Raw genomic sequence first — 19,395 nt, 5'->3', positions numbered from 1 at the left:
TGCAATCTGCCTTGAAATTCGAGGATCTACAGCTATAGCAGGTGACATCGATCCCTGGTCCTTGATTTGTATGAAATTGTAAGAGTTACATGTTACGGACTAGTTTTACCGTTTGTTGGTTATTCATGAATAGCTTTTACCAAAGATTACCACCTCATTTGTAGGTAGGTCGATCAAGAAAGTTTAATCACTGTCGTTAATGCCAATTGACCAATATCGAACATAAATCAATGACCATTCAAGAGGTATCCAATTGTTCCTTTCCTTTTACAATTTGATCGAGGCGTTCTTCCAAGTCGGCCAATTCCAGTCACGTTCCAACCGGTTACAAAATTGCCCATTCAAACTGGTGTTTGCTTACACCGGACGATGTCGTCACCCGTTCTCCAAGTCTGGATGTCGCGAAAGTAACACTTTCTCCCATATTCAGCTGAATTGGAAAGCGGAAAATTTTGCACCTTTCAACACCATAGAACAGCTATAATTAGAACCCCTCCAAAGACACCTGAGCGCGCGCGCGCGCTGGTCAAGCGCGATCAACCGTCCGCGCAGATTTGAACACCCAGAGATCGGATCGAATTTCCGCAGATATTGAGTGTCGAATCGATTCGTCAAGTCGACAATTGCCAAGTGACGTAATCTTTGGCGGCGGCGCAACCTGTTTCCGTGGACAACTCGCGAAGCAGGGGGTGTTGAATTACCACAATGTTGCAGAACTTCAGATGGTTGATAGTGTCGGACAAGTTTTACATGCTGTCCGGTTTGATCCAAGCCAGATGATCACAGCGATACAAGACATGTCATCATTTTCCCATTAAGCATTAAATCGGTTGGTAATCTCGACTTACTGACCGATTTTCGTCATGTTTTCTCCTCTGCTGTTAAGTGAGCGATACAGTTTCAGTTTCAGCGCGAGATTGATGGTGGTCAACGAAGATTAATGATTCTCCACGAGTTCGTCGCAACGGAGATTCAATTGGAATTATTTGGATGTCAGGCCGCAAACCGCAACCTTAAAAGTGCGTCTGGTTCTTCTCCGCCACTAATGTGTTTATGCGGTAGACCCTTAAGCGCGCTCGAAATCGCAGTGTTGAGCGTGGTCAACAGCTTCACCCCAAAGCATATGATTACCGTTCTACAATCTCCACATCATACGGCGGTGGTGGCGCCCGTCAAGGATAGCCGAGCCTAGTTGAGGCATGTTGCCGTCATGGCTCAATTATGATTCAACACGTTTTGTGAGGTTGTGATTCACACCGTTTTAAACGGGCAGGTAAACATAACCCATTTTTAGCGTGTGCCGACCTTGCTCATCGTAGATCGGCTTATCAGACACCGCCGTTAAGTCGTGCCGTCGGCTGATAAGAATCTCTCGCAAATCTCTCACAGGAAGTTCCAACGAAAGCGAGGTGTTATCACGTGGTGACGACTATATTTAGGTAGAATTTCTCTCCACTGGGAGATTTGTTGGGAAAGCTCACCTGACCTTGACGCAAAAGTGCACACAAGAGAGTGACACACTCTCTTTTGTGCACTTTTTGCGTTGGTGTCTCATCGATGGGAGGGGGCACGTATACTTGCGGGACAATGGGAAACCAATCAATGTAAGAGAAGAGATGTTCTGTGAAGAGATTTGGGGATGCTTATGTTGGGTTTTGATTGAACCATCTGGGGAATTGGTTAGTCGGCGACTCACCTAAAAAATCTTAAGTTACCGAAAAATCTGCCCTATCTTTTTCAGACTTTATTTGTTTGTTGAGGATTTTTGTTAGCGACATTTCGGCTACTCCTGCACTGCGATTCCCGTAATTTTTCTCCCCCAATTTTTTTCTTTATTAATTTTGATTTAATTTTTCAAACAAGAAAGTCGATGACCAGTGTTGCAAATGAGTGATAGAAAAGCTATCAATTGATTATCTCTGCACCAAAAACATCCGAGAGTATAGCAGCCGCCACTATAGATTGTGAGATCTCTTCTTGTGTCTCGTGATTCCCAGCGATGTCATTCTCTCGCTCTATCACTCCTACCCTTTTCCTCGACAATGCGCTCTCACCGCTGAGTCTCTCAATCTCTCCAAAAACTGCAATGAGAGAATAGCGATTAGGAGCCGGCCACGCATGACGTCCCATTAAACTGCGTTTGCGAAATTGGTTTTGTGGCGGTTTTTGTGGTTGACCGCTGTGTGCGGTAGGATGATCGTGGAAGTGGGAATGAGAGAGAAAAGGAAAATGTCAATCACGAGTGGGTGAACACGAAAACGTGTTCGGCTATGTTCGGCGCTGAGAGTTTCAATAAGGAGAGAAGAGAACTTGTATTTGAGGCATGAATATTCAGGCGGGATAGTTGTAGTTGCTGAGAGCTGATATTTTGATATTTTGACAACCCTGTCGATGACTAACCTTGACTAAAATTCATTTTACTAAAGATCTTGGCATCTTACTTTACCATTACCTTTTTTTACCCCTGAACTCTAATTTTCACTTTTTTTTCGTGGGACTGGTGGGACATCGTTTTTTTTTATTAAAATTTAAAATGTCTTTAAAGGAGTTTAAACATGCTAAATATGATTCTAAACGCAGGAAAATGCATTTTAACTGGTTTTCGGTTGATTAAACTTCAATTTTCATTAAAATTTTGAAGTTTTTCGAAAAAATACTTTTTTTTGCCCCCTGATTATTTAGGCCGACTTTGAAGGGAGAGTTGACATAAACTTTGGAAAATATTTGCAACGGCCTAACTTTTTGCAGATCAAGTAATTTTAAGTTGTGAATAAATAGATAAACATCGAATTTGCATTAAAAATCCAATTTCTAGCGCTTTTTACCTTGAAACACTGTTTTATGTAATCACAATTCAAAGTTATCAAATATTTAAAGCGAGTTTTGAAATATGGTTGCATTCTTTGGGTAAATTTCATATGATACGAAGTTGTTTTTAATGATTTTTCATGCTTTCAGTTATATGGTAACATGGACTAATACATTAATAAGATTCAAATAATTTTCATGGTAAAATTAAACGATATTTTTTTCATATTTAACCCTGGACTTTTCCATTGTTGCTCAAGTGCTTCATAAATTTATAACTTCAAACTTTAATTTTTCAAATACTTTTCAAAAAATTCTTCTCGCACAACCTTGTTTAAAAGATTTATTTATATCAATTCAATTTTCATCCGATTTAGTCAAGGTAAACAAAAATGTTAAACATATCTCAATTTCTTGGCCAGAAGAGGTAAATATCTTATTTTCAAATAATTTAACAAAAAAATTCGTTAAATTTGGTTGTAAAAAATAAAAAAGGCAATTTTTATTCCATTTTTGTTGCACAACATATAAGCAAACAATATTCCTAGTTGTGAATGCTTCAGTATTACATACTATTTAAATTAAACCTTGACATGAAATTTGCAGACAAGCTTCTAGTTATTTTTTTTTTTTTGTATAATTTCAAAATGTTCGTGCAAAAAAGGTGGGAAAATGGATACTTCCGCTTATATTTCGGGAATTCCCGGAATTTTTTTTTCCAGGAAATCCCGGGAATTCCCGGGACGGGATATTGGACTTACAACATTTACTTACTTCGGAATCATGAAGTTATCACAAATTGAAGTTAATTTTCTAGCAAACATCGTTCAATTTTTGATTAATGTTGCCGTTTTATTTGTTTCCCCTTAAAAATAGGGTCAAATCTGATTTTTTTTCGAGTCCTATTCCTCGAAACTTGATTTTGTAACAGGTTATATTTTTGCTTCTTGATTTTTTTAACGAAACTTTTGAAACTATTTTCACTGGGAAAATTCGAATAATATTGATCATTTTCTCCTGACAAGACTGTTGAGTCTTGTTTTGATATGTATAAAACTTTTTTTAAGTGGAATGGAAATGTAAATGAGTTAAAATAGATGCCGGTTAGAGACAATTCAAAACATTGAAAGTCTGATATTATGAAAAAAAAGTAATAATAATTCAATTCAGCAAATTATAATGCGCTAGCCCGTTAGGGTGACAAGAAAAATTGAAAATTCTGTTAAATCTGAAGAGATACCCCCTGAATCGTTTTTTTAGGAAATACAGTCGACTCACTGGTTGTCAATATCCAAGGGACCGTCGAGGAAGAGAATCGTCAGTTTACAGAACGATGCAAAATGAAGACTCGATTGAAAATATGTTTTTCTTGGTACCCAGCTATGGAAGAGAATCATGGCAACGTCCAGCAAACAAAAACAAACTAATGTCAAACACACCCTTCAAAGCTTCGTTTCGCAAAGAAAAATGTCTATGCAAGCCATGAGATAGTGACGATATTGACAACCGGAAGAGAATTTTAAAGCAAACAGAATCCAAGGGACCGTCGAGGAAGAGATCCTTCAAGCAAGAGAAAATATCGAAGAATAAAGCCAATCGAAGTATGCAGATTGAAGGGACTGAAGAATTCATCGATAGATGGAGCAATATTGATATCGAGAAGATCGACAGCCAGAGAGTCGACTGTAATAAGTAACTGTGCCAATTTTGAGCCAAATCGGTTGAGGTTAAGGGGTCGCTTTCATTGTTGAAGTTTATATGGGAAAAATCTCAAAAATGTATGGGGAAAAACATCGCTTCAGAATTGTAGGAAATTTAATTTCCTACAACTTTGTCGAAGGGTGCAGGAACATCTGAGTTGATCCTGATAAATATTAGCAATGCGATGGAAAGAAATTCGCTCATATACTTGAAAGTATATAAGACGTATATAGGAAGTATACAACAAAAAACTTTTTACTAAAATAATTACTAAAAATCAGGATCAACTAGGATCGACTTGCACCCTTCGAGAAATATATTTTGCGATTTTCCTCATATAAACTTCAACGATAAAAAGCGACCCCTAAACCATAACTGATTTGTCTTAAAGAAGCACAGATACCTACTTATTTTTGCCTAAGGAACAATATTTTACTCAATTGCTACGCTTCAGATCTATTTGGTTAAGACTTTTTCATTAAGAAAAATCTTAAATGCTCTTTTAAGTCATAAGAATAGATTTTCTACTTGTGTTAAAAATGCTAAAGCGTGAGTGAACATAGAATTTTTGGTCAATTTTATTTGCATCTCTCTCGTTGAAAATCTCACTTTGAAAAACTTCAAGAATCCACAAAACCCGTCTCAACCACAGTTAAGCTCCATCTGTTTACTAATTCCCACATGAGTGTGATTGAGGCACTCTCCGCCGGTGATCACCTGATCAGTTCGTGACTGGTAACACATATACCCTATCAACTCGGTGGGGCATCCCTAGCCGGTGTCCACCATCACTTCACACTTTTTGTTCCATTCTATCACTTCGACTGCAGCAGCAGTGTTCGACAGCGTGTCCGACTTCTGTAGGGAACCTGTGTATAGAAAGAAGTGTAGACTGTCAAAATGAGTAATGCTTACAAAGGACAACTTGTCGTATGCCACCTTAATCCATACCTTCAATCTTCAACCAGACTTAAACAAAACAGTCATTTCTCTTCTACAGCCCCCTTAGTCTCTCGTTTAGTCAAAGAAACCCGTATACCCACGCTTCCTTCTTTCCTCCCGCTGCCCGTGTCTACTGCCTGCGTTTCGCTACAGCTTCCCAAACCTCTGTGTGTGCGAGTTCAACTACCAAGGCACACCGGAGAGTCAGAGCCTCTCTCTATCAGCAGCGCCAGTGTACGTACCTCTTCTACCTAAGAAGAACCAAGACGTGACGTGACGTAACGCTGGTTTTGTTGTCATCAATCGGGAGGTTGAGTTTAGTCAGTTCTGGAAGTGTCGCGGGGCCGGTTGTCCGAAAAAGTTTTGCTTCGCAGGTGTTGCTGACGCGTGACACTGGACAGGCTTCTCGAATCGCGTTCGGGGTTGGCTTACCAAAGCGTCTTCCGAAGAGATTGGATGCAGTTGAGGTTGCGGTAGTCCAATAGTTGGTCGAGATCTGGTTTTGGGGTGGGAAGTAATCCAAGGTTGGCCGATTCGATTCGATCGTTGTGAAAAGTAGTGAATCGTTTTGAAGATCGTTACCTCTTGGGGAGTTTTGCGTAACACAGTGTGCTGATCTACGTGAGAAGAGTAGAGAGTCTAGTCATGACGGAGTGGTGTGATCATTGCCAGCAATAAATAATATTGTTTTGTCGTACTTCCCAGTACAGGCGAGCTCGTCAACCACGTATTGAATCTCGCGCGAGTTCAAAGGTAGTTTTGTTTACTTTTTTCGCGCGCTCGGTGCAAAGTGAGAGTTCAACGTAGATCTACGTGGTGATTAGAGTGTACAGGAAAAATTACCATGGAAAGCTAGAGCCAGCTTGCAGTTGGCACAGCTCTCTCGCGACACAGAAGTCATGGCTCAGGTGGCATAAATTAGCACCTTGTTCAGTACAGAGAGGGGTTCAACGTCAACGTGTTGACAGCAGTAGCAGTGTTACACAGTAGTGGTAGTTGTGGTGACGCGCTGTGCAAATGCAAATTAGAAATTAGTCAATCGAAAGTCAGGTGGAATAGCTGCTGAACGTGCTGAACAACGGCGAGTAGCAGCGATCAATTACGATGGACCGGATCAACTGATGATCCGACGATATCTTCTTTCGACGCGCCAAAGTGGAATCTTTTAGTAATTATTCAAAAAGTTTATAGTAAAAGTTAAAGCCAAAAAATGGGAGTCGATCTGGGCGTCTCGAGCGAAATCTCGAGCAGTGCGCTGGCGGTGCTGCGCGGGATTCTAGTCAAATCGTTGTCCCGTGAGAACCTCAGCCTGACTGATCAGCACCTGATGTCCCGAAAGCCGGCGGATCGGCACGTGTCGTTCAGAGATGGTAAGGATTAGCGATCTTCATTGAAAGAGTTTCACCGAGCATATTCCAGAGCATCTGAATATGTGTCCGGTTTTGATATAGCATGAAACGTGGATTTGATAAATATCATAATCCAAAACAATGGTTTTCCCCATACCAATTTATATGGAAAATTGAATCGTTTTGCACACAGTGAGGACTAAACCAATCGGTCCTAAAATTTGAGTAGTTGTTTAGGACCCCAAAAGGGACTGAAAAAATGCTGTGCTGGAAAATCGATTTTGATATTATACCCTATTGTCCATATAATATTCCATATAAATTTGACATCTGTCCACACAAAAATGATGTATGAAAATTCAAAGATCTGTATCTTTTGAAGGTATTTTTTGATCGATTTGGTGTCTTCGGCAAAATTGTAGGTATGGATAAGGACTGCATTGAAAAAAATGAAACACGGCAAAAATTAAACAAAAAAAATGAAGAACTGCTACAATTTTCAAAAAAGTTACCTAAAAATAACTTGAAAACGATGCACTTTATCAACATTTCACTACAGTACTTTTTGATTGCAAAATTGATGTTACATCGAAAAATGAAGTTAAAAAAATTTGGCGATCAATATTTCGATTTTTAGAAAAAAAAAACACTATTGATTCAAAAATTCATAACTCGTTCCACGATTTTTTGCGCAACCTGGACATTTCGGAAAAGTTGGCATTTGATGTCCCTTAAAACATATCAAAAAAATAGTGTTTTTTGCAAATTAAGTTTAAGTGACAAAAAGTTAAATTAAAAATCATCATTTTTTTTTACCGTGTATCATTTTTTTCAGTGTAGCTTATCCATACCTACAACTTTGCCGAAGACACCAAATCGATCAAAAAATACCTTCAATGGAAAATTATTTGGGCAAACTAATGATGCAAAATGGCTTCTTTGGGTATACCGAAAGAACCATAAAAGTTTCGACGAATTAAAAAATACAAAAATTAAAGTTAAAAAAATATCCACCAACTAACACGAAATCGGAAAAAGTTGCCCCGACCCCTCTTAGATTTACGTGAAACTTTGCTCTAAGAGGTAATTTTGGTCCCTGATCACGAATCCGAGGTCCTTTTTTCGATATCTCGTGACGGTGGGGCGGTACGATCCCTTTCATTTTTCTGGTTTTTTACTAAGACACGTTTTTCGGCGATTTGTAGCTCGCAACCGTGAAGAGATAGAAATTTGGTGTCAAAAGAACTTTTGTGTAAAATTAGACCCGATTTGATGGCGTACTGTAAATTCCGAAAAAAACGTATTTTTCATAAAAATTTAAAAAATAGTTTTGAAATCGCATTCTTGTTACTCTTTTTTCGGAAAGTTCAGCTAATTTTGCAATAGAATGACCCCTTGGACGGTTGTTGTGGCTTATGCACTGCGTGTATGTGATGATTTTTCGAAAATACAATATAAAACAAGCCGGATACACTCACCAATCACAATTTTTTTTTTTTTTTTTGAAAAAAAAATCTGATTCTCGCCATGCGCGAGTCACAACAATCGTCCAAGGGGTCATTCAAAATTAGCTGAACTTTCCGAAAAAAATACTTTCTAAAGCACACGATTGAGTTTAAGGGGTTAAAAATTCGACAAACTGGTCAAAAATGGTCAAAATCATAACTTTTTCGTTAAATTCTGATAACTCGTGAAGAATACATGCAAACTCCTTATTTCTATATATCAAAATTTTTGTTTTTGTCTGCTCTACAACTTTGTACAACATTGTTACACTCTAAAATGCAACTCTGCAAAGTTAGAAAAACACGAAATTTCAAAATGAAAAATTTTGTTCTAAATGAAAAAATGACCCTTCTGGGTTACTTCAGATTCGAAAAATACATTAAATTTTTCCATAAAATGACATGTCTCTCGATTTTTGACAGTTGCGTAACGGGAAATGGCAGCGATTTCAAAACTATTTTTTAAATTTTTTAAAGAAAAATACTTTTTTTTTCGGAATTTAGAGTAAGCCATCAAATTGGGCGTCTAATTTTACACAAAAGTCCTTTTAACACAAAATTTCTATCTCATCACCGTTTTAGGCTGCAAATTATTGAAAACGTGCCTAGTAAAATAAAAAATGTAAAAGCCCAAATCCTTCAACTGACGGTGTCTCGGTATCGGTTTGATTTAGAATGTTTAAAAGAATCTTTTTTAAATAGAATCTTCTCAATAGAAATATTTTCAAACATAGGCTCTTAGGTCCCGAGACCTTAAAAACAGAATTTTCGGATTTCTTATGACATTTAAAAATGTTAAAAATATTGAAGCTTCAAACTGTTTTTCCTTGAAAGCATTTTGAAGAGAGCTATCAATGATAGAAACGGATTTTTGATTTTTTTTTGTTGAAAAATGTAGTTTTTGCGAAAATCGATGCCATTTTGAACAGAAGTCATTTTCATTGCGATTTGAGATACCCGGCGTATCAAATAAACTTTACTCAGGTACACATATCATAAAACAGTGTTGCCAAATATTTTTTATAAGATCTTCTAAAATAATTTGTTAAAATATTTTAAAAAAAATGCAGTAAAGATCTGTCCATTTAAACTTTGCCAATATAACAAACATTAAAACTAAATTTAAATAGTTTTGAGAATGGTTGATACTAGTCACCTTGCAATATGATCAACTAATCCAATGCACTGGTCGTCCTTGATCCCGAGACCCCCTAAACGACTGACCAAATCAAACTGATCATGGATCACCAAGCTTGCTCAAATCACGACCTGTGGAGTGGGACATCGCGGCGCAGCTCTCAGCAGGCTCGTTAAATTGACAGTAATGTTTATTGCACTTGATTATGATGGCTATTTGCACACACACACTCTGTGGTCCACTTTGAGCGGGGGTACCTGAGCTCAAGATTGGCAGCGATCTCACCAAAGTCCAAAGTCACGGTGTGGTGAGTGGGTTGCAAATTGGCGCCTCCGGGTGTGGTGGTTTTGTGGCAGTAGTAAATTCTAGAAATTGGGGTTCGTTCAATTACTTCGTAACATTTCAGGTAAAATGTAGAAAATTTATACTGGAGATTCGTGTAACATTATTTGTGAATGGCCTTAAAGTTAGATAACTGGATGGCGTTTGGTGGCACACCCCATTAAGCTGCGCTACCCCCTGCGGAATCCGGCGGTGTAAACTGCGTGGGTGCGTCAAAATAGTTCCAGCGGGTGGTAAATCACAGTGGCGGGCTGTAGCAAGAAACGCAAGATACGGTAAAGTGACCAGTGGCAGTGTTGCCAGATGGTGTGGGTGGGAACTATTTTATCATAATAGGGATAAATAAGTAGTTTTGACAACAGACAAATAGAAAAGTTACGTGACCAAAAAGTTTGTTTTGATATTTTCAGTTCAAAAGGTTAAATTCATCTTCTAAAAACTGCGAAAGCTTTTCGAACACATTTTCGTCAATACAATCCAAGTACAATTTAAATACATCTCAACGATTCGCGAGGTGGTAATGGAACGTTATTTGTTCAGCTTTTATTGATCGAGCACCGCTCAGATAAAAATTCTTCAAACTCTCCACACACATCTGTCTTCCCGTTTCGCTGTCATTCTGAATAAGAACATGTGGGTAGGCAGCAACTCTTTGGGAAGCTTTTGTTGTCGCACTCGCACGTTCACATTTGTAGGCTGGGGGAGGTTGAAGCGCGCGATAAATGGTGATTAGCGGTGGGATTGAATCATCGCTAAATCTGGCAACTCTATCCCATCGTCAACAAGTCAGTCAATCATGAGTCCTACACATTTCGCTGTTTGAAGAATCTTCATACTAAGAAATCTTTCTTTTTTCGTCTACTTTCAGCTGGAAACAGGGATGCAAGCGTACAAAAACAGACAAGGCCATCTTCAGCCAATAAAGGTTGGTGCCAATTTTATGATTTTCTTAAAAACCATCGTCTATCACTCTTCTTAAGGTCACCATTGGGAGACTCATCATCCGGGAGGCTGTGGGAGATTCTCTTCTAAATTTCCGTTCGCACTACACCAACTATTTACCAAACCATTTATCGCCTAACTCACCACACTTCTTCACAGACAGGCACCAACGTCCACATTCTGTAAATCATACACTGCACTGGTTCGCCTGCGTGGGCGAGGACCTGGACAGTGCTACCCCCGCCACTGCTACTAATGGTTATGGGAACGAAGGTACACACACATACACCGGCAACAGCTGCATGTGTGTTTGTGGATGTGTTTGGCAGAGTGTGTACCTGTTAGAATAGATTGGAAAATTAACACCTTTTTGATTGCTGAATGAATTGTTCTGCTATGAGAAAATGGACGATTTTAACACAGATTCCTGGACTTGTCTAATAAATATAAAATCAACTCCAACTCAGCAATATTCCCTTCAACTAACACTTCCCCACAAAATTTAAAGTAAGAAAAATAACTGTCTGCTATCCTAAAATGATATGTAATTGTTGTGAATTATCATTTAGTTTATGCAGTGGGAATTCTAAAAAGACTTATAAAGAACAAATATATTATTTATAATGATATGCGTTTAAAAAAAACTTGTTCAAATCTGAAGATATTTGGCCCATATTATTGATTATAGTACATTCAAGCATCCTCGAGCTGTATTACACTCGTTAAAGCGGTCTACTGCATTGTATTAACCGCGGAGATGATTCTGTAAACAGAACACATTTCCACAGAATCTACAGGGGCGGAAGGATGCGTGGACATACCGTACCAAGAGTTTTGATTTGTTTGAAATATTGTTTGAAAAATCGATTAAGTTGTTTCCAAAATATCTAAGAATTATTAAAATTTTATAATGGAAACTTAATAGCAAAGCAAAGCAACTTGTATAGAACCTTTTTCACAAGTTTCATTCTTTATAAACCCTTTCAGACCTGAATTTTGGATATTTTGATTCTTGGGTCATACATGACCCGTCAGGCCTGAAAGGGTTAAGGCAACTATCTCAACTAACAATGGTAAAAACAGAAAAGTTTTTTGAAGTTATCATTACATTTAAAAGCTTTGGGCACCTTTATAACTGATAATTCGAGCTTAAACCAGTTCATAACAAATGTTGTCCAATGGCCATGTCGCTACTATCTTCAAACATACTTCACCAACAATTAGGAGCAAAAATATAGTTTTCAAAAAACATGATAAATGTACTTGAGCTCTCAACAAACAAAAAACAGTTTTTTTTTTTGAAAAAAAAGTTCTACAAGGGATACATGATTTTTCTGAATATTTTTGTTCAGTTTCTGGTTTGAATATTGAATAATTGAATAAAGTCGACAAAAAAAAACAATATTTTCAAAATCAACTGAGAATTAAACACAGTTGACAAAAACGACATTTTAATTATTTTTTTGTTGTTTTATGGGCCTATCATCAATCGCAGCTGGATTAACCATTAGAAATGTTTATAAAAAGTAAAACATGACTTATTAATTTGTGTGGAACCAAAAAGGGTCAAATTTCGCTATTTCTCACTCCGTTGCCGACGTCACGGAGTATCCAATGTGGCAAATGATTAGTTGGACTTAAAATTAGTTTTCCATGGTCACTTTTTTTTGTAGAAAATTCAATTTCCAATCCGAAAACGAGACATATTTCGAAAAAAGTGAACAATTTCGTGACGTTGCAACGCCGGAATGTGTCAGTTATTTTTTCAGTGAGGAAATTAAGAAAAAAAAAAACAGTGTATCAAATTTCAGTTTGAATACATAAATATTTTTATCAATTTAATATGGAAACTTTTTGAATAAACTTTGCAGAAAATTGTAATTCGATTTATTGATGCAAATACTACATTTAACAGGTCGGATTATTCTAATTCTAACGACATTTTAAGATTCAATTTGTTGTTGAAAACATGAAATTACCAATTTCTACTTCAATAAAAATGCAGAAAAAATCAACCGAAAAATAATCATTTGAAAGGTTTGAATCGTTTTTGAGATTTTTGATACAGTGAAAAAGCTGTTGAAAACCTTATTTGAAAAAATAGCCCGTTTTTAATACAGCGTTAAATTATTGCTCTGCCTTATTTTGTCACATTGTTTAAATATTTGAGTTTAGTACTACATGGTTTTTCGTTGGAGATAATATTTTAGGTCTTATAAACTAAATTTATCTAGTTTTATAAACTTAGTTTATTGTTTTGGGAGACATATTTTCTAAAGTTTAAATCCCCGTTAACAATTTTTTATGAAAAATAATTTTCATCGATCGGATAATAAAATTCAATAGTTTTTCGTTCAAAATTGAGTACATTACTTTTTGAAAATATGATAGGAAAATGACAAAATAAATTCAATAAATTTCCATTTCCAACATGGTTACGGAATTTTCCTTTAAATTTTGTTAGAAGTTTTGTTTGAATATTTATTTTTATTGACAATGTCAATAAAAAGCCGGAAATTAATAAAAAAAAAATCACCAATCACTTTTGGATAAAATCAAATTGCATGTGATTCGTGGGAACTTCTTGTTTATTCTGCTCCTTGAACTCAGAATGTTCTGTCACTATTTTCATGTTCATCTACGTGTATAAATGTTAAATCTTTGTCTTAATTCTTTTTCTTGAAAAAAAAAATTACTTTTACTCAACAAACAAAACTAGCTTTATCTAAATCTGAATTTAAGCTGACCCAACCTGAATTAGGGGAACTATACCCTTTCTCAGCCTATTTCTATTATCGGCCTATCAGCACTTTGATCATGAATTACAGCTTTAATAAAGTGTTTTTGACTGTTCCAAAGTAATGAATAGCTCAAACAAAAGTGAGCAAGCAACTCTCCATTGTTGATACATCTGAAATATTGATTTAATAGCGGAAAACGGCAAAAGTGATGAGAATTGGTCGAACGGCTTAGAGTGACTAAAATGGGCATATTTCCTCTATGATGTTTTAACACTAAAAAGCTGGAATTTCAAAATGCACTCTATAGTCTCTGTTTGTTTGGAAAAGATTCGTTTATTATTCTTTATAGTATTTTCAACTAATCATTTTTTTTTTCAAATTGCTTACCCAAATCTACTGGAGCACAATTATTCCTCTCTCCACGACTGAGTCATAAATAATTCGCCGCGCAGCACAATTGTGCAAAGCTCCATCCTCCCTCCCGGCAAAGAATTGCCTGGTCGAGAAAATTTTATTAATTTATGATCGGCAAGTGACGGCCTGGCCCCCGGTCGGCGGGGGTGGATTAAATCCTCTTTATGGATTTTTTTACTTTTTCTCAATAGAGATTGTATTGTAAACAAAGACAGAAATCTTTTGAGAAGCAAAATTATGGAAAAAAAATCTAGAATCTTTTTAGATTAAGAAAATGTGGAGGATTTTCAAGATTTGTTTACTGTGTCAACCTCAGCTCGAGCAACTCAATTTGGCATGGGAATCGGTTCTGCTAATGAATTAACCATCAACTTTACACCCTCGCGGGTGGGGCTCTTCGCAGCTCGGCACAGTGCGGAAGTCCAAATAAAAGAAGACTTGTGTAGGTTAAGGTGTGAACCCGCCGGTGTCGTTACGACCCTCTGTCATCTTCTAACACCAACCTGGCCTTTTCGTAAGACGCAAGGTAATGGAGGCGGCTACCGGTTTTTTGAGGTTAGGTTAGCCGATGCAATTCAACAGGTGAATTGTTTAAGATTTAGGAGGGTCTAAATTTGTAGCAATTTAACATTTTTAACCAGAGTTGGACTTTATGGTTGGCATAACCGTTTGCAGTAACAATTAGTGGTCCTCCTAATGAATTTAATCACTTTGTTTTCACTAATCATGCCCTATTAACTAACCCTAGTGAGGTTGAATTTGATAATGAACTTTTTCTCCCGTCCCATTTGCTCCCCTCTCCAACGCACACGCAGACGAGCTCCAGCGGGAACGCGAGGAGCGAATAAAGCAAACGAAGGAGCGCCAGAATGAGGAACGGCAGCGCAAACTAGAGGAACTCAAGGCACAAGCACTGGCGGCGCAAAAGTTCCGCGAGCAAAAAGAGGAGGAGCGCCGACGTCGGATGGAGGACCTGCGGCGGCGGGAGAACGACCGGCGGTCACAGGTCGAGGAGCGGCGCCGCGCGATACAGGAAGCGGAAAACGAACGCCGCCAGTACATCCTGCAGAAGAACCAGGAGCGGGACCAGCGGATGGACGCCAAGCGGCGCAACGAGCGCAGCTCGATCCAGTTCGCGTTCGGGTCGAGCACGCCGCGCATGATCGAAACCAGCGACAGCGGCATGTGCAGCTCGTTCTGGGCGCACCGGAGGTGAGTTTTGTCGGAACGTTGATGAACTTTCTTTTGGAATTAGTGATGTAAATGCATGGACAAAAAATAATTTTAAATTTCAATATTAAATACCGCCAAACAACACAGGTCGTACAAGATATTGTTTACATTCCATCGTTCAGAAGTTATAAATAAACCTTTTTATCGCTTCCATCGTGAAATTGAATGATTTATCGTGTATCGTGTGGACAAATACTGCATGCAACTATTACGGTCACACAGGTTTCCATACCATGACCATGACCATCCTTAATTTTTGTTTTCTGACGAGCGCGTTTTTCTCCAAATTTGCGGTCAAGACTCCCAAGTGCATGACGTAGCCCGATTTTGAAATTTTGCTTTTTTTAAACCCAAAAATCAAAAACTGGTAATTTTTATATGAAAAACACAAAATTTCTTATTTCATAAAATTTATTAAATCCACTTGAAAGATGATTTTCAATCTCTTCTGAAAGTTTCATGAAGATATTTCATGATTAACACTGGAACGCCCAACGCATGTCCAACTTACACGGACGCCCAAGTCTCCCAAAAAAGGTGAAACGGTAACAGTGATTTGTAAGAATGTCTAGATGATCCTAAAATTTTGCAAAACTTGATTTGAACAAATATGTAACTTCTGCGACCGCAAACATCATTCCACCTTTTTCAAAACGACTGCCTCCGCGGAATATCTGGTGATTTTTTTTACACGCGAAAAAAAAAATAGTTGGAACGATGTTTTTGATCGCAAAAATTACAGATTTGATCAAATTAAGTTCTGCAAAGTTCTAGAATCATCTAGACATCCTAACAAATCACTGGAAAGAAGAATCATCTTGATTGGTTGAGTTATGCCCGAGAAATATCGAGTTGAAGTTACCGTTCCAACTTTTTTGGAGCCTTGTTCGTTGGAATGTTAAACTGAGTAAGAGACGATTTACGCTCAAAATTTTGCCATGCCTTTGTGAGCGTTTTTCTCTGAATGGGTTGATTTACGGTTGCTACGATATCTCGAGATGGGATGGACCAAATTGGCTGAAATTTGGGGTCAAGACTCCCAAGCCATATCCCGTGTGCATGACGAGGCCTGATTTTGAAATTTTGCTTTAAATTAACAAAAATCAAAAACTAGTGATTTTTATATGAAAATCATAAACATATTTTTATCTTTTTTTAAATAAACTTTTCAAAAATTGGCCATTTAAACGAGTCTTCACAAAATTTGGAGCCGATCTGGTCAGAGCATTGTTGAGATATTGTGGCAACCGTGTTTGAAACAGCTAACTTCAAATAGCTTTATCTCGGCAATAGTACAACCAAATGTCTTAAATTTTTTGTTTTTTTAATAAATGAAAATGAATATTTTAAAACCCTGAAAACAGATTTTAAAAAATTTAAATGACTGCTCAAAACAACCTCTGACATTTTTGCTGATTTACATGTACGTAACTCCTTAAGAAACTTTCTAAAGCCTGAAGTGCGAAATCTTAGTATGAATATTCCTTTTTATTCGAATTAAGCTTAGCAAAACAATTTTAGATAGATTATACAATTTTGCATCGAAAAGGATTTTTGCCTTTTGAAAAGAGCACAGTTGCAAACATACAATGCAGTGTTGATTTATCGCTGTTTTGTTTGAATTTATTCCTGAATTGATGTGTTAAATTGAAACTACAAAGAAAAGGATGAAAATTACACCTCGACCGTGTAATTTTCCCCAGATTCTTATGTACTATTCATGCTTACAAAGCCGTATCTTCTGACAGGAGAGCAATTCTCTACGAAATCGGTCTTTTTTTAGAATTTTAATTTTTGTATTTTTTAATTCGACTGAAACTTTTTTAGTGACTTTGGTATGCCCAAATAAGCCATCATTTGTTTGTCTATATAATTTTCCATACAAATTTGGCAGCTGTCCATTTAAAAACGATTTATGAAAATTCAAAATTCTGTATCTTTTGAAGGAATTTTTTGATCGATTTGATGTCTTGGGTAAAGTTGTAGGTATGGATATGGACTACACTGGAAAAAAATGATACAATGTAAACAATTTTTTTGTGATTGTTGATTTAACTTTTTGTCACTGAAACTTGATTTGCAAAAAAACACTATTTTTATTTTTTTTATTTTTTGATATGTTTTAGGGGACATAAAATGCCAACTTTTCAGAAATTTTCAGGTTGTGCAAAAAATCTTTGACCGAGTTATGATTTTATAATCAATGCTGATTTTTTCAAAAAATCGAAATATCGGTCGCAAAATTTTTTCAACTTCATTTTTCGATTGCAGTTTTTCATTTTTTTAAATTAGTGCACATATTTGCCCACTTTTGAAAAAATATTTTTGAAAAGCTGAGAAAATTCTCTAAATTTTGCATTTTTGAACTCTGTCAAAAATATTTTTTCAAAAGTGGGCAAACATGTACACTAATTTTAAAAAATGAAAAACTGCGACTTTAAAAAAAAAGTTACCTAAACATGGCCTTAACTTGAAAACGGTGCACTTTATCAAAATTTCACTTAAGTACTTTTTGATTGCAAATTTGATTTTACATCGAAAAATGAAGTTAAAATATTTTTGCGACCAAAATTTCGATTTTTTGAAAAAAATCAGTATTGATTAAAAAATTCATAACTCGGTCAAAGATTTTTTGAACAACCTGGAATTTTCTGAAATGTTGGCATTTGATGTCCTCTAAAACATATAAAAAATGAAAAAAATATAAAAATAGTGGTTTTTTGCAAATCAAGTTGTAGTGACAAAAAGTTAAATAAAAAATCACCAAAATTTGTTTTACCGTGTATCATTTTTTTTCAATGTAGTCTATATCCATACCTACAACTTTGCCGAAGACACCAAATCGATCAAAAAATTCTTTCAAAAGATACCGATTTTTTAATTTTCATACATCATTTTTGTATGAACAGCTGCCAAATTTGTATGATAAATTATATTGACAAACTAATGATGCAAAATGTCTTCTTTGGGCATATAGAATTCATCAAAAAAGTTTCAGGCGGATTAAAAAATACAGAAAAAATCGAATGACCGAAATCTGAGAGAACTGCTTACGAATAAAATATTACCATACTTTCTTCAGGAGAGTTGTAGAGCTTATTCTCAACTTTAAGGTTATGGTTAAAAATTATAAAAATCAAAATACAACAAAAAAAACTTATGCCCAGACTAACTCCCACTCTGAATTCAAAAAATATGTTGCTGATTTCGATTCCACCCTACTGTTCCATGCAATTGTTTGTTAAAAAAAATGCAAATCGTGAAAAATTATGTAAAAATCTAGGGGAAAAGCAAATATTTTAAAAGGATTTAAAATGTTGCCTTATCCGCACTTCGAAACTCGATTAAATCTTGCGAGAAATAAGCTCTTAAATTTATATAACTACCTCCAACATCTTTTATTTCATCATCGCCGTTTTTGGAAACCATCTCCATTTTATCATTGGGCAAGACGTTAAGACTCATTTTTTGCTACAATAAAACCTGTTTGGCATAAGACGTTTGAAGACGTATGAAATGTCATTTTTTTTCGTAACTCCTGACTAGGTTTTAACAAAGGTTTTGTTAAGGCTTTGAGGAGGTTGTTGATATTCAATTGTAAAGCTTTCAATTCCTTTGAAGGTTCTATAAATTGGTCGTAAAAACATTTTGCGGAGGTCCTTTTGGGTTTAAAGAGGGGTTTATCGGGGTTCTGGGGAGGTTGTTTCGGCTAAGTGGTTTCAATGTTGGTTTTGTCTGATAAGTTTAACAGAGGTTGTAACAATTAGGATAATACCTAAATTGTTGCTTGGGAAATAAAGTAATACAGCTTTTTAACTCTCTTTTCAGGGCCACCTCCATCACGAACGTGGCGTACACGGGGGCACCGCTGACGCGCCGCAGTTCCGAGCGGGAACTGACCGACGGAAGCTCGAAAAAGCGTGCTACCTCCGCCAGCGGCCTGGACAGATCGACCGACGGTAGGTTCCTTACTTTGGCTGCCCCTCGGCTAGCGCGCGCACCCTTCGATTTCAGCTGGTTTATTCTAGGATTCGTCTTTAGTTTTTCTCTTCAAGAGAAAGAAAAGCGTTCCGTGTGTATACTCTTGATTTAGAGTGTATTGCTGCAGTTTTTTCCCCTTTTGTGTTGTGCGACCAAATATCCTAGCTTTAGTTGTTGATTTATTTTTTGAAGCGTTTTATGTTAGGTATTTCTTAGTTTATTACACTCTCCTGAAATTTAAGTTTTTAAAGGTATTTTTTCGAATAGCTAGGTTACTCTGTCCCGATCTAGTTTTAGAC

General features: G+C 36.7%; 1 protein-coding gene across 18 annotated transcripts in view; it reads left to right on the top strand.

Moving 5' to 3' along the window:
* Positions 1-19,395, top strand: part of LOC6054024 (ensconsin) — a 160,453-nt gene that overhangs the window by 115,264 nt on the left and 25,794 nt on the right. For 11 of the 18 annotated variants that reach the window (XR_005278198.1, XR_005278197.1, XM_038259645.1 and 8 more), the window contains exons 3-6: positions 10,654-10,710; positions 10,887-11,000; positions 14,698-15,094; positions 18,944-19,074. Coding sequence is in view for 16 of the 18 variants with exons in the window: in XM_038259645.1 (XP_038115573.1) it covers positions 10,654-10,710; positions 10,887-11,000; positions 14,698-15,094; positions 18,944-19,074 (699 nt within the window). In the remaining 2 variants the exon portion in view is untranslated. Of the gene's footprint in view, positions 1-5,782; positions 6,822-10,653; positions 10,711-10,886; positions 11,001-14,673; positions 15,095-18,943; positions 19,075-19,395 lie in introns of those variants that run through there. The other 7 variants (XM_038259650.1, XM_038259652.1, XM_038259651.1 and 4 more) reach the window with 7 other exon arrangements.

The sequence above is a fragment of the Culex quinquefasciatus genome, chromosome 3, assembly GCF_015732765.1.
Source record: "Culex quinquefasciatus strain JHB chromosome 3, VPISU_Cqui_1.0_pri_paternal, whole genome shotgun sequence".
NCBI lineage: Eukaryota > Metazoa > Arthropoda > Insecta > Diptera > Culicidae > Culex > Culex quinquefasciatus.
Note: the sequence above shows the minus strand (reverse complement) of the source record. Positions and strands in the feature narration are given on the sequence as shown.